The sequence below is a fragment of the Drosophila ficusphila genome, unplaced genomic scaffold (assembly GCF_018152265.1).
Source record: "Drosophila ficusphila isolate 14025-0441.05 unplaced genomic scaffold, ASM1815226v1 contig_414, whole genome shotgun sequence".
NCBI classification, from domain to species: Eukaryota; Metazoa; Arthropoda; class Insecta; order Diptera; family Drosophilidae; genus Drosophila; species Drosophila ficusphila.
The window spans coordinates 3,601,033-3,627,429 of NW_025064328.1; the positions used below are offsets into that span (position 1 = coordinate 3,601,033).

The 26,397-nt window shown below is 41.0% G+C and overlaps 2 protein-coding genes across 2 annotated transcripts in view; one reads left to right on the top strand and one right to left on the bottom strand.

Moving 5' to 3' along the window:
* LOC108087836 overlaps positions 1–26,397 on the top strand; it is a 27,653-nt gene continuing 1,256 nt past the window's right edge. Inside the window, 10 exon segments of the mRNA XM_017185410.2 lie at positions 1–545; positions 9,324–9,830; positions 15,913–16,066; positions 17,736–17,855; positions 22,380–22,492; positions 22,495–22,699; positions 22,774–22,862; positions 24,930–25,110; positions 25,213–25,346; positions 25,525–25,629. Of these exon segments, the coding sequence (XP_017040899.2) occupies positions 9,618–9,830; positions 15,913–16,066; positions 17,736–17,855; positions 22,380–22,492; positions 22,495–22,699; positions 22,774–22,862; positions 24,930–25,110; positions 25,213–25,346; positions 25,525–25,629 (1,314 nt within the window). The 5' untranslated portion in view covers positions 1–545; positions 9,324–9,617.
* On the bottom strand, positions 10,715–11,906 carry LOC108087837. The gene has a single exon (XM_017185412.2). It carries the CDS (start codon positions 11,817–11,819, stop codon positions 10,812–10,814), a length of 1,008 nt encoding a protein of 335 aa, XP_017040901.1. The 5' UTR covers positions 11,820–11,906; the 3' UTR covers positions 10,715–10,811.

Consider the following 26,397-nt stretch of genomic DNA (forward strand, 5'->3'; position numbering starts at 1 on the left):
TCGCACGGATCGGATGTGAAAAGCGGTTGGAAAATCGCCAGGCGCCTAACGCATCGTTTCGAATTTTGTTTCGAATTGAAAAACCCGCGTTTGGAAAAACCCAGACCACCTGAAAATAATCCAAATAATATACACAGACTATAATAGCTAGTCAATGTGTTTCTACGGTCGGAACACAAGTTTTATGGTGGAAAACATCTGAAAAGAAGGAAAATTTTTGTGCGTTTCGGTTTCGGCTTCACTTCACATTATCTAAAAATAACGGAAAACAAGGAGAAAGAAAGTGAACAAGTGCAAAAAAATTATTTCACTATACTTATAAATATATATATATATATATATTCTATATAAAGTGGGCTGCCACCGCTGTTATTTTTTATACAAATTATCGATCAAATACATAAGTAGTGCCCCCCAAACCCAAAACAGCATAAACTTTTTGGATGGATGTTCGAGTTTGGTGACCAACCAGCCACAAACAAAATTTACCGCCGGCGGGGAAAGTGAGTGAAGGTGCCAACAGCCAACAGCTGAAGGAAAGAAAGGTTTGTTTTGATTAATTAAATTGCCTAATTGCAGTGTCGTGACCCAAATAGATATTTAACCACAAAAATAACCCTCGAGGAAAGTGTCGTGTGCCTTGGCACTTTTCGCATTTCCGTTCGGCAGTTCGATTTGTTTACTTTCATTCCTTAAACTTCCATTTTCATTTCCAGTCCCTTTTTTTTTGGTACAGGATAATCGGGCATCGGGTAAAAAAAAAGAGCGAAAATCACTCATACGCCACGTTGGCCCATGCATTAAATATTCAACGGCAAGGAGTCGACAGCCTCCATCAGTTTATGGTCTGCCTTTCCCGAAATGGTTTATTTGGAAGTGAATTCTTTGGGGTGCTATAAACCATTTGTGCGGTGGTGCGGGGAAATTGCTAAATAACAATCAATTCCGGGCAGTGTAACAAAAGATAAATGGATTTCCAACTGCAGGCGGCAATGCATGACCATATAAAATAAAATAAAATTTTATCAGAAGTCATGGAGTAGGATCTGTACAAGCTGCGGATGTGTTTCCGATAATCGAGCAGTAAAAACTCCGCTGGGACAAGCGTTGCCTTTAAATGGGAAAATAAATTTAAAGAAAAGCCCTGGGGGAAAATGCAGAGAAAAACGGCGCAGCCCAAGGGAAATAGAGATACAATTGTGTGGCTGTTGTAAATTAAATTCCTTTAAAGGAATGAAAATAATTACGGCTAAACAAAAGCTTGGATTAAAAAATGGCAAACCACAGCCATAGAAATTAGATTTCTGTGTAAAACATTTTTAATCTTTTTTGTACTTTGTTAATTACTATGTTTCTCCGGTAATTACATTTTCCAGGAATTAAGTTTCATATTGTTTTTCATGTCGAAGTGTGCATGTGCACCACAATTTTATTACTCATCATTTCGCCTTTTTTTAAACCAAGCCAAAAGACAATGCTCTATTTGAACATTTGTCTTAATAGAAGACAAAAACAGATTTCGTTTGCGACTGAATCAGATAGCATTAAATGTCTGGTCACTTGCAATCAGCAGAAATGAGCGAAACAAGTCGGAGCAAACAAAGAGCAGTCATTGCGGGCAATCATTAGCGATACAAATCGCCGCAGCAATTCCCCCAGAGAGATCTATGGCCTAATCAGGACTCCACAGTCTGGCAGAACTGGCATAGCCGTGACCACATTTTCCGAATCGAAACATAGTAGTGGGGAAAAACAAATGTAGCTGCAGTGCGGCATTCTGATTTCAACTCACTGATTTTCCAATGTGTGCGGGTCCGATGCTCCATGCACTTTTGCACCGCCTGCCAATTAAACTAAAGTGTTGTCTGCTGGCTCCACGGACACGCGACTTCCCCTAGCCACGCCCACTCCATTGCGCCCACAGAATTGAGCCGCAAAAACACACACACAGCCACAAACACGCAGATACATAGTTGCATGCGAATGGGAATAGAGACCAGAACTGCTTTTATGGCAAATCAAATTAACAACTAATTCCATTAGAGCTTGAGCAAGAGAACAGCCACCACTAATTGCAGGGCCAAAGGTGAAGTTGAAGTTGAGGCAAAGGGGATTCAGGGCATTCCATTCTGGTCACAGCCAAATTCGTTGCGAAGTGGATTGGCCAGATTGCCAGGGTCCCCGGCCCAAAATATTCCAAATTCAATTAAAAGCTGCATCGAGGAGTTCATTGCTGGGTGAGTGGAGGAGAGTTCCGGGGGAACAAAGCTGTGTGATCCTGAAAGCACTTTGGCCTGCACCTGGCACATTGGGCACATTGGGAACATTGGGAGCCAAATGCCCATGGGCATGTTAAGGTTGGCAGCAGGTTGAGCACGGTGCTTTCGACCAGGTCGCGCGGCATTGTCCACCTTCTGCCTTCTGGCCACGCCCACTCCGCCCACCACTTAGCCCCGAAAATGTTGTCGCCCCTGTCATTGCTCTTTGGACTCTTTGGACTCTTTGTACGCCCGGAAAAGCTATGAACATGACAGCCGTGTCCCCCTTGTTGTTGCACTGGCGAGAAAAAACACAGCCTTTAACCGGGGGAACACAATTATTTATTAAAATGTTTACACCGCACAAAAAAACAAAAATCATTTTATTTAATGAACGATTAAAAAGTTCGAAAAGATAATCTAAGAATGATTATTTCGAAGAGCGTTTTAATGAGCCGCAACAATTAAGCTAATTAAATTATTTTACATTACAGTGAGATTTTTTTTTCAAATTTCAAGTGGCCTTTTCATAGGATAATATTGTTTAAAATATTTTTTTTATTTAAATATAAAAAGGGAATTTCAAGGTAATTTAATTGAAGCAAATATTTTTTCCGGAAACATTGTTTTTAATAAACGATTTTGTAATTTCATTTAAAAACATTTAGACATCATAAAATTTTACTTATTTTCTAAATGTTTTTATGGAATGTTTATATTTTTTTTTAATACAAACAAATTCTTTAATCTAATTGTTTTTTATTCCTGTGCACAACTCCCTGTTAACTTGAAGAGAAAAAACGTGACTGGGCCCAGTGCCAGTGACAATTGGGCAGCGAACTGAGGGAAGTGAGGGAAACTGGCCGGGATGGCCGGGTTGGCCGGGATGGCAGTGAAGTGGGACACATTTCCGCTGCATAACTCCTCCTCAGCCAGACAACTAACAAAAATATTTATGCACACACTTAGAATGCTTCCAGCGACCGAAAGCAAACCAAACCAAACCAAACAAAACCAAAGCGAACGCAAACCAAACAAACAAACAAACAGCAGTTCAAATGCGAATAAATTCCGTGCTGGCTTAACTTTTTATCCATTTCTCTATTTCCCTGGTGGCGATTTCTTTTTTCTCCCAGCTCACATTGATGGACACTGCGAGTTCTTCCGGCAGGAGCTTTCCTTTCCCCCTTTTCTCGAAAAAAAATAACATAATTGCAACTGTCTGGATCAGCAATGTCCATGCAAACAGAATGGCATAAAGAGTTTGAGAATCAGATAGATGGATAAATAAGAAGGAAGTCGCAATTGATTCCAGTTGAACTGCTCCGAAGGGAAATCGGTGGAGCAGAAGGAAAATTGTGTTAGTTAAAAGCTTGGTCAATTTTGATTCGATTCTGATAGGGTAATTCAACAAGACTTAAAGGGAGATTAGCTAAGTAAACTTGGCTTTATACCTTATATTTTAAATCACAACACGAAAGCCACTACCTTTACTAAATATTTTTATTGCATTTCTGCATTGGCCAGTAAACCTTTTTTTATTGACAAAGTTTATTGTGTAGAAATCCTTTATTCTCAGTAAATTTGGCCTTTCCCCCACCCAATTATTCACTTTCAAAAGCATTTTTCAGCTGGGCTAGCCAAACCAACAAAAGAAGTGAAATTCCTCGGACGACGAAACTGACAAAATCCGATTCCCCATAATAAAATTGAACAAAGCAGAGGGACAAGAATGCGACCATGTGAAATCAAATGCAAACCAATTAGGGTCCCAAAAAAATAAGAAAAAAACGGGAGGAGAGAATCGTAAACTTCCTCGATTTATTTCCAGGGCAAATTGCCGTTCAAAAAATACCTAAGGACATTCGCCGATAGTTAATTATGACGCACACTTCAAAGGAGAGTGCCGAGTGCCTCATCCATCCTGTCACAAACCAAATGAAGTGAATTTTTGTGTAAACATCTGCGCCGGCGGCCCAACCTTTGGCTTGATTTGAGTCTAAATTGAGAACAACAAGCCATTGCGATGCCCCCAAAGAAGAATGCCACTTGAAGTAAACAGCAGGCAGTCAAAGGTGGAATAAACACACACCCCAGCATGTGCACACCACCCCCCTTACTCACACACACACACACACACATACACATGTGTCATAATCACCGTAAAAGACGTCGAGTTTAAACTAAACAGACAGCGGTTCGAAGAAGGCGGGAAAATCCGGGAAGGGAAAATCAGGGGAAAAATCTGGTGAAGGAGACAGAACATTAAGCGGCATAATCTGCCCTTGGGCTGGATTTTGCCCAACGATTTGGAAAATCTTTGCAGCAAAATAAATTCTCAAACAGGTTCTGTCGCTTGCCTTTTCTGCCGTTTATATATTTGGGATGCCCATCGATTTATCGAACATTAAACACGAAATCAAAGGCAAGAGGAAAAGAATTTGCTCAGCCACTTAAGCAATGAAAACAAAATACATATTATATAGGAATCCTAGCCATAAATTATTGTCAAACTGTTCGAAAATCTGCGGCTAGTGTCAACTGATTTCCTCAGATAATAAAATTGGTCGGTGATCTTTGCGGATGAAGAAATTTCACGATGACTTTTGAACAATTTTGTTGTGCTCATTTTTTTGAAATCATAAAAATTCTTCGCACGCTTAGTCCGCACTGTCGGAGCCAAATGCTGGATAATTTATTTAATCATTCAAATTTGTTTTCATCTGAGCAGAAAGAGAGAAAATAAAACCGAGCACCGAGCTAATAACATGCTGTCCCATTAGAGAAAAACCAGCGACAACGTGGCGTATGCGCAATAAAAAGTTTGTTGTTTTGCGTTTTTATTTAGCTCATTTGCGTTGACAAGCTGCCAGCTGAAAATGATAATAATGATGCTCTATGCGGTAAAGCCGGGCTAAAATCTCGGCAAGAAATTACTCCCAGTGGCTTTGGATTAATGTCGCCAATCAGCGAATAAAAAAAATAATAAATAATGAGGGGATTTGAGGGAAGAAAGCATACTTTTGACCTCGACCTTTGAGACGACCCGGCAACCTGTGACCCATTGAAATTAATTTTGCAGCAACAGGTGAGCGACAGTGTCCGTCGGCCATGAAAATAAACAAATACCCCTGATGTGCGATGTGTGTGTGGGGCTCAAAGGGAAACATTAAACAAACGCTGCGAACATCCAGTGACAACGACACGACTTGCCACACGGATAACAACATGGACATTGACTCCGACAAGGACGTGGACATGGACATGGATGTTCGCAGTGGATGTGGATGTGAATGTGGATGCGGACGTGGACATGTTGAAGGAAGCCGCTGGCAGGCCAAACAAACTCCCATCCCACACAAACACAAACGAGCCGAGTCGAAGCCCATGGTCATTGTTGAACGAGATGAAAACGAACATTTCCTGGAAAAAAATTAACACATCAGCCAGCAGGCGGATTTAATGAGCTTTTATGAAGTGTATCTCAAGTTAACTAGCCAACTTTTGGCTCAAAGAAAAATGCTTAAAATTGTTTAAAAATAGAATGGAAAAGAAATACTTTAAGAGCTTTTGATTTGTTCAAACTCTGCATCAGCGAAAGATTAAGATATAAAGTTATCTAATCCCAGTTCGACAAACAAATTAAATTAAACGACTTGAAAATGAAGACAGTCCATCCAAAAATTAGACTTAATAGCTTTTGAGCTTTTTGTTCATGTCATTTAAAGTAAATAATTTATAATTCTAGATTTTTATATAAACGAAGAGCTTATAAAATACTCTCAAACAATGGTTTAAAAATTCAATTAAATTTTTAATTATTTATTTATTAGCTCAAGCCAAATATTTAGCTTTACTGCAAGGCAATTAAATCTATCCACCAGAGATTGAACTGCATTTGATTATCTTTGAATGAATTTAAACACTTAAAACCAATTTATTCACTACCACAATCAGCTCCCATTTAAAACAATTTTGTTTGCATTTCCGCTCAACTGCTCCTGATTGCTCCACCTTTTTTATGCATTCCGGTGGGTTTGTCAACCTTGAACCACCCACTCTCCGCCCCCCCAAAAAAAAACCCTCCATATAGTCAAGTGACATTTGGGAACCATGGCGGTATCTGTTGACACTTTATCGGGGATTCTATAATATTTTTTTTCTGCGTGCGATGGGATATCCAATGGGCCAACGCAACGCACTTTTTGGCCCTGTTTTTGAGATAGCTTATGGTAAGTTGCCTGTAACCGGGCACAGCTGTCATCATCTGTCCACATCCACATCCACATCCCCATCGATTGGCGGTAATGGTGGTGGTGGCCTGATTAGCCGGGACAGACGGAAAAATATGAGGCGAAAATATTTATGTTAATAACTAGCAACAGGCCAACCGATAAGGCCGCCTCATATTGGGCCATAAAGCGGAATGACCAGCCAACTCGCGCACCACTAATGTGTGTGTTCCCCGAAATTCCGGCTAAAGTCTATAAAAATAAAGATGAAAATTAATAGCAAAGTCCATGGGAAAAGGCTTTAAAGGCGAAGCTTCCTTTGCATTAGAGCTGATGCTCCTTTTCTCCTGCTGCTCCTGTTCTCCCACTCCTTTGGCCAATTAGGAGGACAAGCTAACACACACACACACACACACACACACACACACACACACACGCATCGGGGGGCTCTTAGCAATGTTGTTGTTAGCCAGAATGAGCCTGGGGCATCAATTGAATGCAAACAAGGCGGGCAGGCAGCTCCTTTTTGCTGACAATGGAGCCTCTTTCTCCATCGACGAGAAGGGTGACGACGACTTCATCGTGTACATGTGGCCTGGAGTTTCATGCACGGCTGAATCGGTCAGCAGCTGAAATCATCCCAGGGAAAACCTTTTCGCTTTTCGCATTTCGCATTTTCGTGTGTCCTGGCAATGCATCGCTGGTTCCCCGTTTTGGGTGGCAAATCAAGCGTAAAGTCGCACAGAAAGTTTGCTCAACCCTTTAAATATGTTTAAGGGAAAGTGGGTGGTGGCTTCTAGCCGACTTTCTAGATGGCTTTTTGGCCAGGTTTACATAAGAAGGGAGTTTGTTGGAAAGGATTCTGTAGACGTATGAATACTTGAGTTCAAGATAAATTTATAAGCAGCTCTCCCTGCAACTTGTATGTTAGCTTACATTTTTTTCTTTTTAATTACATTTTTTCTTTTCGGAATTTAGTTTTGTTAAATTTGAACCCAAGTAATTTCTCGCAGTGTTTTTGCCTGCTTATCTCAAGCTTTTGTCGCATATGCTGCCGCGTTAAAACCATTTTCAAGTTTATGTATTTATTTTCCCCTCTTTTTTTCGTTTGCGCTCTTCGCATTATTTACTTACAAGGGACTTGGCCCGAATCTTTTGTTCTGCCAAATGCTTACAAAAAAAAACGCTAAAAAAAAGGGTGGCCAACACCCTGGCTCGTTTTAATTATTTATGTTTTAATCATTCGCACAAGTTAATTACCCTGCTGCGAGGACCTTAAAGCACTCGGATGAACGCGGCCAAAACTGCAAGTTCATCAAGTTCGCTTGTCGGCGACAGAAATTGGAAAGTGACTTGGCTGCACTTAAGTGCAAGTGCGGATGAAAAGATAGCGAGAGCGTAACTCAATTATACAGTAAGGAGAAATGGGAGAAGGATCCAGGTCGAGGGACTAATGATGCATGTCCAAGTAGCGAACAGGATGCCTAAGTGGATTACCAATATGTTTTGATTGGCCCGCTGGCTGACTGCTCATCCGCCGCTCTAAGCCTCGCTTTCTGGACTCGGAACTCGGGGGAAAATTCAATTTCAGTCGTCTTGGCTTAAGGCCAGTTGAGAAATGGATTTCATTTAGCTCCCTCGCGAACGAATGGCCCCGGGAACTCGGCACTGCAAATGGCAATTAGTGTCCATTAGAAGCGCAGTCTGCAGGTTAAAGTTGCCATTTAACTTTTCCGCGCTCTTTAAGGGGAATTTCCCAAGCAGAGCTAAGCGAAAGTTTCCACTGTTTTCTGATTTTATTTTCATCTTTGTTGTGAAATGCTCGCCTCGATTGGAAACCATACGAAAGAGTTCAAAATGCGGATGATGCAAGGGTTAGCAAATGAAGCCAATATAAAGAGATTTATTTTTAGACTGCGAGAATTACGTGATTAAGAACTCTCAAGGGGGAAAAGATCAAGTAAACCAAAGAAAAATGACTATAAGTGTTTATTTTTGGATTGTATTGTTTGAAAAACGGGCAATATCTTGGGATTTATTGCACAAGAACTTTATGGTAAATAGTTTACTCTTTTGAAATTAAGAATAAGGAGATATAAATCCATAAAATATAAATAAAATAATTATCATAAAATAGTCTTGTCATTTTAAAACAATCTGTAATTTATGATTGAAGGGGGACACTTTCCTGTCTCTAAAAAATCCTGAAATATATATAGAAAATTGTAACTAACAAATCAAAGCCTTACATCAACATCATAAATCATCCAACTAAAATCGGACATCCCAAACTCATGCATAACCGAAAAACACAGGGCAGTTACCTAAACCCTTACGTAACCCCGACTGAAACCGCAATTCCCCGAGGCTTTGCCCCTTTCTATAGATTTAGAATTTGTTTGTTGCAATTTGTCGCTTTTTTTCTGGGGGTGTCCACCGAAAATGCGAATGGGCAGTGGCCAGCTAGCAAAGTTGACCCAGATTCAAAGAGACGCGTGAGGCACGTTTAAAAATAAATCCAAAGTGGATGGGGATTTTTTTGGGAGGTAAGGGAGGTGGGAAAAACAAACAGAGGAATTTGATGTTTAATGGCTGCTGGCGAAATGAAAAATCACACAGCAAATTATGTTGCATGTTGTTACAAATACAATATTGTAGATGAAAATCGCTTGCTGCTCTGCTCACTTTTGCTTTTCGAAAATATTTCTTTGGGTTATTTCTGTAGAGCTCGACCGAAAATGAATTCGAAAAAAATGTGCGTGTAATTTTGATTTGAAAATTCATTTAAATGTTTGCATTCGTTTCATTTTTGCTTGTCACCGTTTATTTGCAGAGTGCACCACCACAAACAAATCAAAAATCGCAAAAAAAAAAAAAATAGTACAAAAATTCATACACCAACCAAAAACTCAGATTATGAATTATGCAACAATGAAACCACAGCAGCCAAATAGAGGCGACTAGAACCACAGCACGAACTGGCTTAATGCACACCAGTAGAAACCCCTAGACTTGGCCAGAAAACTCGAAACACAGCAACCAGCAACCAGAAACCAGGACCGAAAGTCAACTGAAATTTCCCAGGAGGAAGGCAGCTGGCGGCGGCGAACAATAAAGCGCATTCGCCATGGTGGACGACATCTCCCCGATGCATCATCGGATGCAGAAGAAGACGCGGAGCGCCTCGATTTGTGCCACGGGTGCCAGCATCGAAACGGTCATCCATGGGATGCCCGGCGCCTCCGGAAGTGCCACGCCCGAGGGCGGTACACCTGGCTACCGGCGACGCCGGCCGGCAACGCGCTCTCAGAGTGCCCGCATCACCTCGGGCGCCAGATCGGTGAGTACATCTACACACAGGGCGTATACGTAATACGTAGTAGTAGTAGGTAGTACGTAATATGTAATAATACCATTGGAACGCAGCCATGCGGCGCAAATTTAGCATTAGCATTTGCATCTGCCCGTCACTTCGCAAAGTTCGCCTCTTTATTTATAGTTTTTACTCAATGCACGCTTTTCACTATAAATAAGAGCGAAAGTCGAAAGTTTTAGTCTATTTGCCAGACACGCACATGCAGAAATGTTATAGCAGCCATATTATAGTGTCATCTTTGATTTGCTAGAGCACTTTGGCAAACAGAAATGGTGTTTATTGGGTGGTAAGATTAAATATAATGGTTTTTGGAGCAGATGGGGAATAACGACTGAAGCAGAAGGCATTCTTTTTAATGTATAATAAATTTATTTATTTCAGCGGTATTCATTGAAAACAGACACATGTTTATATGGTGAAATTTTTGGTTAATATATTAGAATTAAATATTACAGTTCGTTGTTAAAGTTATTTCAGTAAACAATGGAGTTAATAAATATATTTAACCATATTCCACATCAAAAAGGAGCTCTCCACATTCTTTAATTTTTACTATTTAAAATTTAAGTGTACTACTCAACCTTTTCCTTGCTTTCCTCAATTTAACTTAGCTACCTATTTATCAATTTGAAGAGTTCCACTTGATTGAAACGAAATTCGTAGTTTGCCTTTCATTAGTGCTCTTTGAGCGTCGAGTGTGCTCGTTGAAGAACCTTCGCCAAAATCACTTTGAAGTGAAGTAAACAACTCAACTCGCAGTTGCGTGCAGCAAGTATCCAAAGTGAAAGGAGATAACAACATTTCCGCAGATATTTCCGAGAAATTGAGAAACTGAAAACGCAATCACGTGCACTTCGCCCGTTTAATTGGCTGACATTACATTTTAAGTTTACGTAATTCAGATTAGCGGAGCCATAGAAACATAATTTCGAGCCAGGAGTGGAGTTAGCAGATGATATTAATGGCATTCCTCAGCTGATTGGTTAGGTCCAACTCGTGTTGTTGGCTAACAGCTGGAAGTGGTTCCCTCAGCTGAGTCGAATCGCGGCTATTACGACTGATACTTTTGGCCAACTTCTCGCTGTGAGTGCTGACGACCGATGGCTCCCGTTTGACTTCACCGCTCTCTCTCTTCGGATCCTCCACCTCCAAGTTGGCCATCTTGTTGAAACGCCTCAGACATCTTGCCTTCTTGGCCTGCGAAATATAGGGTTCTGCCTGATCCTTGATCTTCTGGTGGCACTCGTATGTAGCACATCTAGGAGGCGGTCGCAGGCACTGGCAGAAGCTGATGTTGTGCAGGAAGTACTCATCGAAATCCTCATTGGGAGCCAGTAGCTTTTGGTAGTGCTCCAGGCTACTCAGATCCAAGGGATCCAACAGTCGGGCAGCGCAATCCAACTGCAAATGACCGGAATAGAAGTAGGCAAACAACTCATCCACCAACTCCATGAAAAACTTGATCGGCCTGTGAAAAGCATCACCCATGATGAAAGAACTCTCCGCTTTATGATCCAACTTTGAGCACTCTCTTCGGAAAATTAGGACAAACTGTCGCAGATGATGGATGGCCCATCCTTGGTTTTTATTCGAACTAACTATCACCTGGTAGTGCAGATAGTATTTGTTTAGTATTGCCTCCTCCGATTCGATTTCGTAGATATTCGGACACATGCAGCTCGTGTCCACTTGCATGGTGATCTTATAGCGTTGGATCAGTTGACTCAAAGTCTGAGCTGCGATCCTCTGCAGCTCCATCTCCTTTTGGTAGGCCTCGAAGTAGTTGCGGTACTTGTCCTCAATCGCCAGAAGAATCCTCACAATTGTCTTCTCAAGACTCACGGAACCTTCAAGATTCTGAATCGCGAACTTGGCCATGCTCTCGGTCACCGTGGAACGCGACAAGGAGCTCTGGTTCACCATTATGGTGTAGAGTCGCTCCCGGATTTCCATTTTGAGGTTTAGTTAAGTGTTTTAGCCTTGAAATAAATTTAACAAAAAAAAAGGCAGTTGTTTGAAGTTTTAGGAGCTGGCAGCTGAGTTCAAATTCTTAAAACAACTTTTGGAAAGTTTTTAAATTGTAAATTCATAACTCAAATAAAATCAGTTCTAAAAGAAGAAATTAAAAGCAAGGTATTGAAGGATATTTTTTTTTCTTAAAACAATTTAAATAAATTATCCGAAAGTTATTTAGGAAGGTCAACAAGGTTTTTTTTTTCTTCAAGATGTAATTATTAATACTTTCAAATTATATAATATTATATTCATAGAAAATCTTTAATTATATTTTTAGAAGTACCTAACTTTTACTGGAACTGATGTTTTTTCTTTTGCAAGTTTTTTTTTTGAGTTATATCAAGTGCAAACATAAATGCCAAAGACAATACACTGGCGCTTAGATGTATATTCCTTATGTTATCCACATTTATTTTTGTATTCCATTAACGCCTGCCAGAAATCTGAAGTCGCTGACGTCTTCAACTCAATTGATTCGTCATTCTGCGTGGAAGTCGGAGCGCTTGCAGTGCGTCGTGTGAATTGAGTTAGAACGTGGCCAAATTCAATTTCTGCGGACGGAGCGCCTCAGACAAAAGGGCTTCCGCCACGTGGCAGCATACGTTGCGTATGCGTGTTTTCCTGTCAGCTGGAAGCTCCCTGCTCTGCTCTTCAGCTTCTCCCGCTGAATATTCTTGGGTGGAAGAAAAAGGGGCGTTTTCTGCTTCTGCTTGTGCTTCTGCCAGCGACATTATTAGTAAGCAAACGAGGCAACAAAAAGTGGCAATACGCTCCTGCATCGTGCTAAAAATGTCCTTCTCATCGCCTGCGATGCGCCGCGAGCTGGTAATTTATATAGGAAAAGTTTCCAAGACAGGACCACTCACACATGTTTCCCCTACTTTTTTTGGGGGCGGCATGTGCTCGGTGGGCGTGGCCGTAATGAGTTCGCAACTGAACAAAAGTCAAGGATACCAAACATAAGGTACCCAGCTTTCTTTTTTTTTTTAACAATTGCATACAAATTGTAGTTTGAATTCAATGAACAGGAAAATGTTATTGTTCTTTTGGTTAGAATAGAAAATGCAGAAGTTTTCCCTTCAGGTCATTGTTTTTTTGTAGAAAGTATATATATCCCTGCAATATTCCTTTTAGAGGGTATCAAAAGTGAAGAAGCAGCGATGAAATGACTTTTGTTTGTGAAGCAGAGAAGGGAAGGTTACTATCCTCAGAAGCAGAGAAGTAAACTTTGAGTGCTCAGTATGATGATGTCCCGATGTCGATAAGTCGCAGGCACTTTTCATCTGCAGACGCAAAAGTTTAATGAGAAGATGCCACAACAACAACAACAATAACAACAACGAACTCAATGAAGCCGCATTGTAAAGCTATTTTCGTTTTTTCACGGCATTCTGTGAGCCAAAGTCAGACGTATTCTATGCAAATGCTTAACAAAAACCAACAAACAAGTGAGGCAGACAGACGCCAGCCACGAGTAGGAAAATATTTTGCGATATTCGACACAAAAGTTTCGGCACAAGAAACCAAATTGCAGACAGTGTGTGCAAGCTGAGGATATTGCAAAAAAATGCTGAACAGAGAAAAGAAAGAAAATGAATTTTGTTTGATGCCACAGTTGTTATCGCTTGAGAAAATATATGCGACTTAAATTGTTGAATTCGGTTGGCTTGTTAGTAGAATGCTAAGAAAACAAAAGTAAGTTGTAGCACATTTTTAAAAGACATTTTAAAGAAAGAAAGATTTTAAATAGAGTGTGTGCACACTTTAAATTGAATTTTTTAAGTAGGATTGCCATGGGAAATTTAATACATTTACGCAGGTTTTTTAAACTCATTAATTAGAATTATAAAAGCTGGCAGCTTTAAAATGTATTTATATCGTATTTTAATTTGCTATAAAATAATGCCCACCTCCTCCCCAATGATGGACACACAGCGAAGCTCGTAAAGCAGAGCGCATTAAGAAAATAAATTATCAGCGCTGCCCCGCACGACTAATTGGGGATTAAGCGGGCACAAATTGAAGACTCCGCCGGTGGACATTCCATGGAGCATCGCTTGGTCAATGAACTGAAGCCAGGAAGCAATTAATTTCCGAGGCGAGATGGCGGAACTCCATCCTCAATCCAACCACTGCATCCGGATGGATCAAATGAGTGTGTGTGTGTGTCCGCACAGCCGTAATATTTGATTAAGCCAGCAAAGTAGACCATGCAAACATTTGGTCAAGAAAGAAGAGCAATTACTGGTCACGAGAGCCCATGAAATGCCAGGATAAATGCACACATACGCAGGCACACACGCACACACACACAAACATATTGTTAGCCAGGTTTTTAGTTATGTAGGTATGTGTGTGTGGCAGTAAAAAGCGCAAAAGAGCGCCCACTAAATAAACAAGGAACGTTTACACTGACAGCTCGGCTAATGCCCCCCCAATCCCCAATGCCCTCCCTTACTTCCTGTGGATTTGGCGGCTTTGCCAAGCTCTCTCGCTCTATCACTCTTTCTCTCTCTTTCACTCTCTCGTACTGACCAGAAACTCAATGTGGCCCAAATCCGTGGCCACTTGACAGCCGACGCCACGTAGCAAACGCTTCCGGCGTGTCGTTTTCCAGCGATGTAGGAACGTCATGTGGATACAGAGGCGGTATTACCCAGACTTTTTAGGGGTCCAAAAACCTTTATAGATCTCTGGAAACCAGTATATGTAGAATTTTAGAAAGTAAATATGATCAAAACCTCCCTTACATAAATTATTTTTATTTATTTATTGGATACAAGTTCAAAATATTAACTAAGATATATGAAGGGAACAAGAAGACGTTCCAAACTATAAATTCTAAAATATTTTTTCTAATAAAATTCAAAACAATAAACACAAACTTTAAATTATTAACTGTATTCAATGAATTATATTCCTTAAACTTTTATTAAATAAGTTTTGATTATTTGTTGAAAATCCCTGAAAATGTGTCAAACATGTAAAAGTTAATGCCAATCAATTGAATACCTATAATTTACTTAGGTATTTTGCTCTCAACACAAGACATTTATTAATACCGCAGGCGGCATAACTTAATAATTCTGAATTACCAAGTAATTGGCCCCAAACACCAGAATCATTCTGTTCGCCATCGCCCCTGCTTTTTGGGCCAAGGCGAAACGGAAGTGGCTAACAAAGTTGAACGTTTTGCATGCGGCTGGCTATAAATATCGCCCTCACACTGGACCAAAGAAACTTAACGAGGGGCCACCAACATCGCCGGTGGACAGGTGGTGAAATTAGTTTGCCACCTTCCTCCACCTGCCCCTTTCCCTTTGGTTTCCTCATCATCGGGTTTTGCATTGGAGCACCACAAAGTGAGGCGCCGTGACAGGCACTTGGACGTGGCTTGAAGGATTTGGAACACGGATAGGAACACCTCCTCCTCCTCCTGCTTTTCCTACCCTTTTTCCTCCCACATTTTCTTTATCCATTCAAAGTGAACAGGAAACTTTTGCGGCTGGCGAAACAAGCGGCGGCAAATGCTGATTGCATTTGGAGTGGCCAAGGCGTTTAACCTTGACATTTGGAAGGGGAAATCCCTTGAGCTGCTCTGATCACAGAGAAGGCGGAGGAGGAGGGGGAGGAGGAGGAGGAGGAGCCCTTGTCGCGAGGCCAAGTCAGCCGATAAATTATGGCATTGGCAGGCCAAATGGCAAGTGGCGTTCGTTGGGTATTACCAGTAGTTGCTGGCACTTCTCTGTTCTCTGTTCTTGCGAGGGACAAACAAATGCAATTTGATTTGTGTGTCGGCTTGATTGGTCCTGCGACCGAAAGAATTGCAATGCAATTTAATTTCTCACTCTGCAACGGCGAGGGTGAAACCGGCGGCAGTCCATAAATCAAAGCGATTGCCTTGGGCCGAGATGGATGGACAGGCAGGCAGGCAGGCAGGCAGTTGGATGGATTGGAGCGTTGAAGCGTTAAAGACCTTGCCACCCCCCGGCTTAAAGCATCCCCTTCTCCCCCTCTTTTCCTCTTGCAGGTTCGGCAGAAGACGAAGGCGCAGCAGCAGCAGCAGCAGCAGCAGCACACGCTGCAGGAGACACGGAGCTACTGCACCAGCGAACCCCGCCTGAGCGAAACGGAGACGCCTCCGCAGCGCCGAAAGCTATCGCAGCGGAGGCCGCAGCCGCACGGTGAGTAAATTACGACCGGGGATAAGCATCCACAGCCAAGGGCAAAAAAATAGGAGTAAAGTATAGGAGAGCACAAAAAAAACACATGTTTTAGCTCAGTGAAAAGAAACGTTGTTATCTTTTAAATTTACGAAGATTCCGCAAATTTTCAGCTGCTAAAATGCAAGTAGACCACAGAGCAAGCAAAAGAAGTTTGAGCTCGGGGAAAATTAATGTTCTCTTTAGGTATTCCCATTTAAAATTCCACTAGATATTCCATTTGACAAGCTGCTTTTGCAGAAGAGTGAAAAAAATCAACAGAAAGCTTGGCTTAGAGCAAATTAATCTCTTCAGTTTTTAATGTCTCCTTATCTTGAGCTTTAAAAGATATCTTAATTTACAAACTGCTGGTTTGAAATAATATATAAAGATGCAAAGCAATTTTAAATGGTACACTTTAAAGGAATCGTAGGAAAAATCTAGATAGTTTATTTTATATGAAAAATCATAAGAATTATGAGTAAAAAAATGCAATAATCATCCAAGAAAGTGGTCAAGGCAAAACTATTTTCCACTAATCTTTACCCCACTTTAGAGTAACACCACTAATATTTTAACCGCCCTTGTACATAAGTTAGTTGAAGTAGCGGCTTTTAATGGCTGGATGGAGCCATCAAAACGGGAGAACAACGGCAACAAATTAGCCAAGTGCCGGGCCTGATCTTTTATGCGGCATAAACTAAGCTCTCAGCCAAATTGCTCGCAGCACGAGAGCAGCGGCGATGTAAAATTGACCATAAATGCCTTGTTGGCCAAAATAGCGGGAGGCCGCGAAGCGAAAAAAAAACCGCAGGACTTTAAGGCGAGGTGTTGAAGCTGAAAACAGTTGGCTTCGCTCCACTAAAATGGTAGTTTCTCTCTGTCCTTTCTGTTAAGTACTCTCCAATAATGTTGATTCAATTAACGTTGGTCGTCCGATGAACTTAACCATTGACCCAATTTGCCCAGCAGCAAAGCGGCAAAGTGAGTGTGCAGCGTGTGTGGCACTTGGCTCTGTCAACTCGACATGGGCAGACCATTAAAGCTGTCCAAATGTCAGCCAGATGGAGCAGGGAGCACTGAATACTGAATCAATAATGCACAACTGGCGGGGGAAACATTTGACCAAAGGGTTATTCGCATATTTAACCAGGGGTTCTTTTATTGGAACTTCTCTTTTGTGGCAATGTTTATTCATGGATTCAAATGATGGGTTTTTATTTTTAAAAGCATGTATGGAAATGATGGATAGGTTTAGAGGGAATTCGTGTAACATATGTTGCGCGTTACACAACATACACATATATTAAAAAAATAATTCATAGTTATTAAAGAAGAGCTTAAGCTTTGTAAAACTTTGTACAACTCAAAAAAAATATTTACGTTTTTAAGGTATTTTTTATGGAATTTAATGCAGGGTTAAATAACTGCTAGATTATACAAACAATATGTAATTATTATTCGATATTTTTTCAACATTATGTGCGGATGGTTGATTAAATTAATTAGCCTTGCTGTCATGCAAATTTTGCTGCAGCTTATGCAAAACTACACGAGATATCTCGCTGGTTTTTCGTGCGGTAATCCCTCATGAAAGTTTAATTATTCTTTTTTAATTTCTCTCTTCTCCCCCTCAAAAAAAAAAAAACAGGAGGACACAGAAAATCGAACGCCTTCCTGGACGTGCCCACAATGAACATGCATCACCTGCGCGTCAACGACGACGACGAGGATGTGGACCGATTGCGCACTTTCAGTGCCTCCAAAGGAGGTGAGTTTCGCCTGAGGACTTTTCCCCTTGAAAGAGAGAAAGACCGCCACCGAGGACCATTTATTAATTTCGAAATTGAAAGTCAACAAAGGCCCGAGGGCCAGATGACCGGGATTACACATCTTAACAATGCTAAGGGAGTCAGGCAGGGATCGGCGGGCATTCGGGATCAGGGAATTTCATCTTGGGGACACACGATACACTTCATGCGGCATAAAATTATAGTTTCATCCTGGGGCACGCAGCCCAGCAATCCTTATTGAAATCTTAAAAGGCTGTTACCCGAAGATGTTAAGGAGATATCAGTGGCACTAAATGCCACTCCGCATGGAATATGAATACCCAACAATATACACACTCACTCATACTTGTGTGTATATGCAAACACACTCAAAGAACCACATAGTCCTGTGAAGTTTTGCCATTATGTGTGCGTTTTTCTTTTCGTTTGCTCCTCTTATATTCCACATTTGTGTCACGTTATTGTTACACATACGCACTGTGGGCCATCCCATGCCATCCCATCAAAAGTACAGTGTGAGCCAGGACTGTAAGACACTTAGTTGAAAGTTTGGCGTTTAGCAGATGATATCTTTCCGGGAAAGTTGGCAACAATTTAACGACTTTTAAATTCAATTAAGTTCGATTATTCAATTTACTTGCCTGACTCAGGTGAAAATAAGATATCACTATATTAGCTTATCAATTTAATAAATTGAGCAATTAAACTGGAATAGTTCTAAGTTTTAAGTTCTGTTTATAAACTGGTACTTCAATCACAAACTTTTCTTGTGTTTCATAAGTATAACATCCCACAAAACAAATGAGTTTCTAAGCGCACATTAAATCATAGTGGCAATGTAAACATTTCTTAGAAAAACTTTCACAGTTTCCAGATTAAATTTCATCCCTGTCGCTGTGATCTTTGCCATTTTTCCTCCGCACTTGTGGGCGTTTGCATGCACAAATGCATGGCAAATTTAAGTACGTGTTTAAGCCCACCCATAACAGCTCCGAGCACGGAGCACAAAACACGAAACACGGAGAACAGAATACGGAATATGGAGTACAGAGTACGGAATACGGAATACGGAATACAGCATACGGAGTACGGAACACTTGAGCAGACATGACAGCAAACAGACGACAAGCCTGCGTATTAACAGCACGAGGTGTCATAACTTAGTCATGAAGAAGAAGTCGCAGCCATTTGGCAAAGGCAGTTCTGAATGGGAATATATGCTTTTTGACAAGCGAAAGTAGGTGGAAAGTAGAAGGGAATAGTTCACATAAATACAAAGTACATTTCCGGATAAAGAAGGTATCATTTTGAGTTTTGAATATACAACATTTCAATTTTTTATTTAGGTGAGAGACAAATTAAAATGTTATCACCATACTCCATAGTAATATATTTCTGTTTTACATTCAAGTTTCTTTAAATGTTATTTTCGCCAGTTTACTATTCTTCTGAAGTTCTTAAAATAATACAAATATTTTAATCAGTATATTATAGCCTTTAATCCCTGCTTAAAAATGCAAGTTACATCAAAGGGTATCAGCATTTTGTCCCATCTCGGATAGTTACTGCTCCAGCTTGGGATGAAAACCGACTAGGGACACGTTTTCGAACGCACTGCATATTAAAATTCAATGAAGTGGTTGTGTTTTCTCAACTAAATTGCTTTCGAATACCTTGTAGTTGGTGGGGCCAAGCAGTGGCAGCTTTGTTTTGCGGCTATGTCTTTGGCTGGAGTCATGTGCGTCCATTTAATTAAACTTAATTCGCTCAAGATGTTGGCAGGTCTTGTGGGGATATGCTCGTATCCCCCGAAAAAGGGGAGCCGGGGAGCCATCCATCAAATTCGCTTACGTTCGGCACAAGTGGGAAATTTAAAATGTGCGGCCGAAGAACTGACAGACCGACACTGATTCGAATGTGTTCGAATGGGCAGGAAGGAGAAGGCGGCTATATGTGTGATTAATTGAAATGCCCGAGCGAGTGTCAGTCATCGATGGCAGCCAATGAAGCGGCCTGAATGGATTTTCCATATAAATACATTTTCAGCCACGACCAGACAATGCAAAACTGTCTGCCCGATTGTCCTTTGGGTTGCCTCAATCGAGTCGTAATTGAATGATGCGCCAACACAAGGACATACAAAGATACTTTTCAATATTTCCCGGTTATTTCGATTCTTTTTTGGCCAACTGCTAAACATTCGGTGGGGTGTATTTATAGATTCGCGTTTATTTTGCATAAACAAAAAAGCGTCTAACCTTGAAGGCGGTTAATCATATCGCAAAAGTGGCGTGGCAGCATATGCGAAATCTCGTGCCACACTCGCCCCACTCTAAATCAATCAGCAAATAAAATTTTCAATTTATTTGCTTAAACAGTTATTCCTGCAGCAAAGAAAAACACATGAACAATTTTCGCCTGGAGAATGGAAAGTGGAGAGTGCTAAGCAAACATCAAAGACAAGTGAAACGAAAACAGTTTGTTTGAAGAATGGCAGAAAAAGATGCGGAAAAGTGCGGCAATTACTCCAGCGATTAGTCAGTTTCAATTATAGCCAATGGCTAAAAATAAATATGAACATTGCCCGTACAAATTTATAGGAATTTCAGGAAAAGTAAACTAATCGCAATTTTTATTGTTGCCAGTTTGCACCTATTCCAAATGAATTGTTTCCCACGCGCGCAGTCCACGTAATCTCTGTTTTGCCATAACCAAAAAAAAAGAAAGAAAATCAAAAAAATATGGCCCCCTGAAAATTGTTTTATGGCTTTCCAATGATGACGGCCCATCGATGTACACGAAAATGCGAGGGGGGAACCCAACCCCTTGGCTGCTCGAATTGTAAATGTTTAGAACGGTTTTGGCAATTAAATCAATTTGCACAATTAATGACCGCAGATGAGAAACTAGCAAGCGCTAACGAATACTGAAAAATCTATGATGTACATCTATATATATAATATTATACATATATTCGCAGACTCGTTTATTTGGCGCGACAGCTAAATGCAATAAGGCAGGCCATAAATCTATTTATGACATTTAAACTGTACACAGCACAGACTTACATAAACCGAACAAATCGAACAGATTGATACATCTTATAGATATATTTATATATATATACATCATCTGGCCTGAGGGATTATAAATGACAACGGCCGCAGGTTGTTCAAAGGCTCTTGACTCGGTGTCTTCGTTGGGTAATACCTTTTCACTCGGATTCGGATTCGGAATGGGAATGAGAATGGGAACGGGGCATTGTCTGTCTTTTGGGGAAGGCGAATGACAGATGGGCAGATTATCTCTAGATTTATTCTGCTCTTCTTTGGTCAATCACATTGTATTATGCCCTCGGCAATGTTGTTAAATTATGTGTGTGCTTCTGGCAAAGAAAAGCAAAAGGTTAATTAAATCGTTGCAATGTCTTGTACTCAATTAATTTATTAAATGTTTAAATTAAACGTTGTGAAACTATTGTTTAGCATTTGTAAATAAAGCTGAACTGACAACAAATTGCTTGTTTATTTAAAGAAAATAAATTTAGAGGTATAGCGAATTTTCATCTAAACCTATTTTTTGTAAATTTTGAAGAAAAAAATCGGACAAAAAATATAAAATAAACTATTGATGCAGTTGGTTAGAAGATTGTAATACAAACATTTAGATGTGAGCCACTTCTAAATTGGATGAAAATTAGAAAAGTGATAAGCTAATAATTAATGAATTAAATCTAGGGTTTTTGTTTTGCAATTTTTGACTTCCACACAAAATAAATACTGTTTAAATATACCTATTTAATTGATTCTAGAGATATATAAAATATGGCAGACAATGAAACCTTGAAGACCAATAAAGTACCTTAAATTAAGAGGAACATTAAAAAGCTTTTTGGCTTTAACCCAACCGATTCCCGGAACAAGCGAATGGGTTAATATAACCATTACGCCTTGTCCCACATAAATTTCGATGCCTTTTTAATTGCTTCATAATTGTACGAAAAGCATATAAAATTCCTCCGACATTTCGCATAAATATTAATTGTATATGGAAATTCTACTGTAAATATTTGCCATTTATTGGGCGCAAAAATGCAGGCAGGCAGGAAATTTCGCTTAAATTTCGGAATGAAAAATGGGATTTTCTAACTGTGGGGAAAACAGGAAAAACCCAAAAGACACACAGACGGACGGAACGGAGAGCTGGTGTGGTGGCGGCACAGATGCGACACAAAAGACGGATTAACTATTGTTGATGTGGCCCTTGCGGCAGGAAACTGTAATTTCTGCCGGGGCTACGTGGCGTATGCGCAACGATTCTCGTTGAGTCGGCCCACGTTGCACATACGCCGCGTGTGACAGGTTGACTAACAAAAGTTCCGCGCATGCAGTTGGAATACGAAAACGGATGATTCTTCTCCTCTTTTTTTGCCGCAACCAGTTTTTGATAACTCTCTCTTTTGGTTTCCTATTTTTTTTCGCCCCTTTTTTTTGTCGTTACAGGTATCATTAATCGAGGTGACTCGTTTCGCCGGCGACGCTCGAGGAGCAACAGCCTGGCGCCCTCGAGTCCCATGCACACACGCAACGGCGTGGGCGGCCTGGGGGGCGTGTCGGTGGGCGGGGGAGCAGCTTGGGCCTGGGATGCGGATACAATGGCGGCAGCAGCAGCGGCAACGGATTCGGAAACCCCAATCCCCAGGAGAACCATCAGCCGGTGGAATTCTATCGCGTGGAAATGCTCGGATCGGCGGGCGTGGGCAAACAGGCGTTGGTCTCACAGTTCCGCACCTCGGACTGCATCAATGCCTACGATGGACCTGGTTAGTTTTCATTGGCATAAAAATATTTCGCCATGATTCAGCTGTAATTTTAATTTACTTTCTCTCTGTGGCAGAATGCGACGAGTCCGAGCAGAACGTCTCAATCATCTTGAATGGCACCGAGTCGGAGCTGAAGTTCCTCACTGGCAATCCGGAGAGCAAGGTAAATCATTTGTCCAGGGACTGAAAGCTATTCCTATTTGTGTGTTGTAATTGTCGTTAAATATTTCACTATTAACTGGCCTCCGACCAGCAGCAGGACCGCAGGAGTCGGCTTTGCCTGAGGTTCCTGGCTGTCAGCAAGACAAATGAGCTTGTCCTGACGGCCGGCCGAGATTTGCCCCGGGGGGAAAAGGCGAGTGATTTGCCAACTGGGCGAGCATAAATTGCACAAAGTGAATTAATTACAGATGCAAAATGAGTTCGGTGAGCAGAAGTTGCGCCAAACAAAGACGGAAAGCTCCGGAACTCGGCAGAAACTGTGAAAACTTTCGCACAAAACAGAACAGGCTGCGAACTGCGGTTAATTACGGCAAAGTGCACGGAATGCCACAGGCAGAGGCACTGCCTTGAAATCATTTAAGGAATTCATTTAAAATCCTGCCAGACGGGCGCCTGCAACCACAACGATTTGCAGCAGCAGCAAGCAAGAAAAGTAAAAAAAATATAAAACAAGGGAGTGGGGGAAGTCAAATATATAAATACAACAATATGAGCCACTGTGCAATCGAAAGGCCAAATTACTGGACGATTGCCAAATGGCCAACGGGCCGTTTGCCGCCTTCTTTTGAGGGTGGCAAACAATACAAAATGAACACGATAATGATAATTATAATCGCCGATGACGATTGCAATGATGTCGATGGGCGATTTCGATTGTGATGACGACGAGGACAAACAAAAGGAAATGGCAACAATCTATATAATCGGGAGTGCGACACACAAAAATCAAGCGAATTAGTGCAGTCGTGCATGGTGGTGAAAAGCTGTGGAAGGCAAATAATAAATGGCTTAGGTTTTGACCTTAAGCCCGCTGGCAATCCCGAGCACCTTGGAGCCAAGTGCCGAATTTACAAATGTCGGATGTGCCTGGCGTGGCTTTATGAGCCACGGAATCGGAAGCCAACACCCCGGCCCAGAATAAAACCAGCCGACGTCACCGCAGACAAAGTGTATTTGCCCAAGGATTGGACAGCTGAAAAAGCCGAAAACCCAAAAAGAAACCAAAAGGAAGACTTCTGACGGCTACAAAACCTTTCTGGATTTTATTTTCGGCACAAAGTTGAGTCCTGCAACCTAATTCAATATTTGATGTGAAATAGTTTTCAATAAATGTTTCCGTTATTCAAGCTTTAAATGCAGAGTTGTTAAAAGATGAGATTTTATTCAAAAAAAATCTCTAAACAAATACAACGCAATTCAATACAATTCAATCAATTAAGCAAATATTTGAATCCACCATGATTCAAGCTTTAATAAATTGAATTGGAAAAACTATTTTGTTTAGATTTTGCCCATAAATTAAAACAATTTTTTACAATACAATTTTTTACAATATGCTATAGATAGATAGTTAGATATTATCCTATCTATCATCTTCTTATTTCTATAAAATTATAAGCTCAAAAAAGTAATCAAAGGGAAAGTCCTCTCGAAAAAATCAATATTAAAACACCTTTAAGCGCTAATTAGGAGTAAACAGAGTCTCACCTTTAAAGCGAAATACCTGAAGCGGAATCCGAAGGAGCTGGACGATGAAGGCGTCCCGCTGACCTGTTAATGTATGGGTCAGATAAATGAACATCATTAAAAGTCCGGGCAAGTCGGCAACTTTTTCCCTTTGCTCGCCACGTTATTGCGATGCCAAGTGGCCATAATTTTAATTTTTACGAGCATAAAATGCAAAAGTACCAGGAGCGGCTAACAAAAGAAATTCCAGGGGGAAGGGCGGAAATGTGGGTTTCGTTAACTTGGCTGCTTGGATGGATGGAAGGATGGATGGATGCTCGACTTTTCGCTCAACGCCTGCACTTGACGGTGCGCAGTTAAGAACTTTTAATTTCGCCTCTGCAGAACGGGCTGCAATAAAAACACGGCATTAAATACTTTCGACAGTCACGAAAGCCACCGCCCACCGCCCATTACCGCCCCCAAACATCCTGGCCAGAATGTTGTAAACTTGTTGAGTTCCGTGTATTTCAATTGCGGCCATTCGTTTCATTCGTTGCAGGACGAACTGGAGCAGGCGGATGCCTTCCTGGTGGTCTACTCCTGCATTGACAAGGAGTCCTTCACGCGGGCCAAGCAGATACTATCGCGGCTGCAGGACATGGACCTGCTGCGCCACCGCTCCACCATTCTGGTGGCCAACAAAATTGATTTGGCCCGCTCACGCGCCGTTTCCGCCCAGGGTGAGTATTGCAATTAGCCAACGTTGCATTTAATTTGCATCGTCAATCGAATGGCGTGACCTGTACAGAGTAAATCCCTTACATTACCCCATTCACTCACAGATGGCAAATGTCTGGCCTGCACGTTCGGAGCAAAGTTTATCGAGGTCTCCGTGGGCATCAATCACAATTGTGACGAGCTTCTGGCTGGCACGCTCACCCAGATTCGCCTGAAGAAGGACCAAAACCAGCTGCAGGTATGCCAGAGATCCCCTTTAGAAAATTCCTATCTCACACAAAAAAAAAAAAATAAATAAAGAGAACCCATAGGTCTAGACCTAGTTTGCCGTAACAGTTAGCTGGTTAGCTAGTTGTCCTCCCAACTATCTCTGTTTTTGGTGTCTTGTAATCAATGTCCATCGATCGATTTCGCAGCATAATCCGAAAAAATCAAAAGATAAAAGCAAATTTAGAGAAAACACAAACGTAGAGACTGTAGAAACTGATAAATGTCTGACTGATCTTAAAGCCGGCGATGGGGTAAGTAAAACTGAACGTACCCCCGACAAAAAAAAAACCCACTTCAAACTATAAACTAGCTCCCATTCGGACTGAATTTAATCGATGTTTGATGTGTTCGTTTCAAACCCCAACCCAAATACCAAATAAAGCATGATTAAGTGGTCAGAATATTCCAAAGTTGCCAGAGATATCTGTAGAGAATTAAAACCTCTCAAGGAATGCACTTAAAAGTACACAATTTACCTTCTTAAGTGGTTTTAATCTCACACGATTTCTGTGGCTTTCCAAATAACCCCTTTTTTTGTGTCTGAAAGTATGCAATGATGTATTTCGACTCAAATATGCATTCACAGCTTACTTCTAGATACTTTAAATGTGTAAAGCCCCAATATATAGGCTGTTACTCCCTGTTTATGTGTGGTTCGACTGTATACATAATATATAATATGTAGTAAGACTCCCATCCCGACCCCTGATCTTTTGCCAAAACAAGCCAACTGCCAACTTGCCAAACAAGGAAAATGTGTCAAGTGTCCGAAAGTGCAGAAACTATTCCGAGCTTACTGCCAAAAGTGTTTTGTTTGTTTGCTCGTTGTTTATTATCTTGTGCCCACTTCGAGAACCCGCACAAAGAACATGAAAAATGCAAACTTCAATTGGCGCCCCGAAATGGAATAACTGTATTGCAGGGCCATAAAAACACACTCGAATAGAGGGCCAAATGTAAATAAACCCTGGCATAGAACCCAGCTTGTCTCCTGGTCAATTTAAGAGTTCTTTTTGTTC

Excerpts from the sequence above, each read along its gene's own strand:
- LOC108087837 (XM_017185412.2), bottom strand. The coding sequence starts at position 11,819 with ATGGAAATCCGGGAGCGACTCTACACCATAATGGTGAACCAGAGCTCC.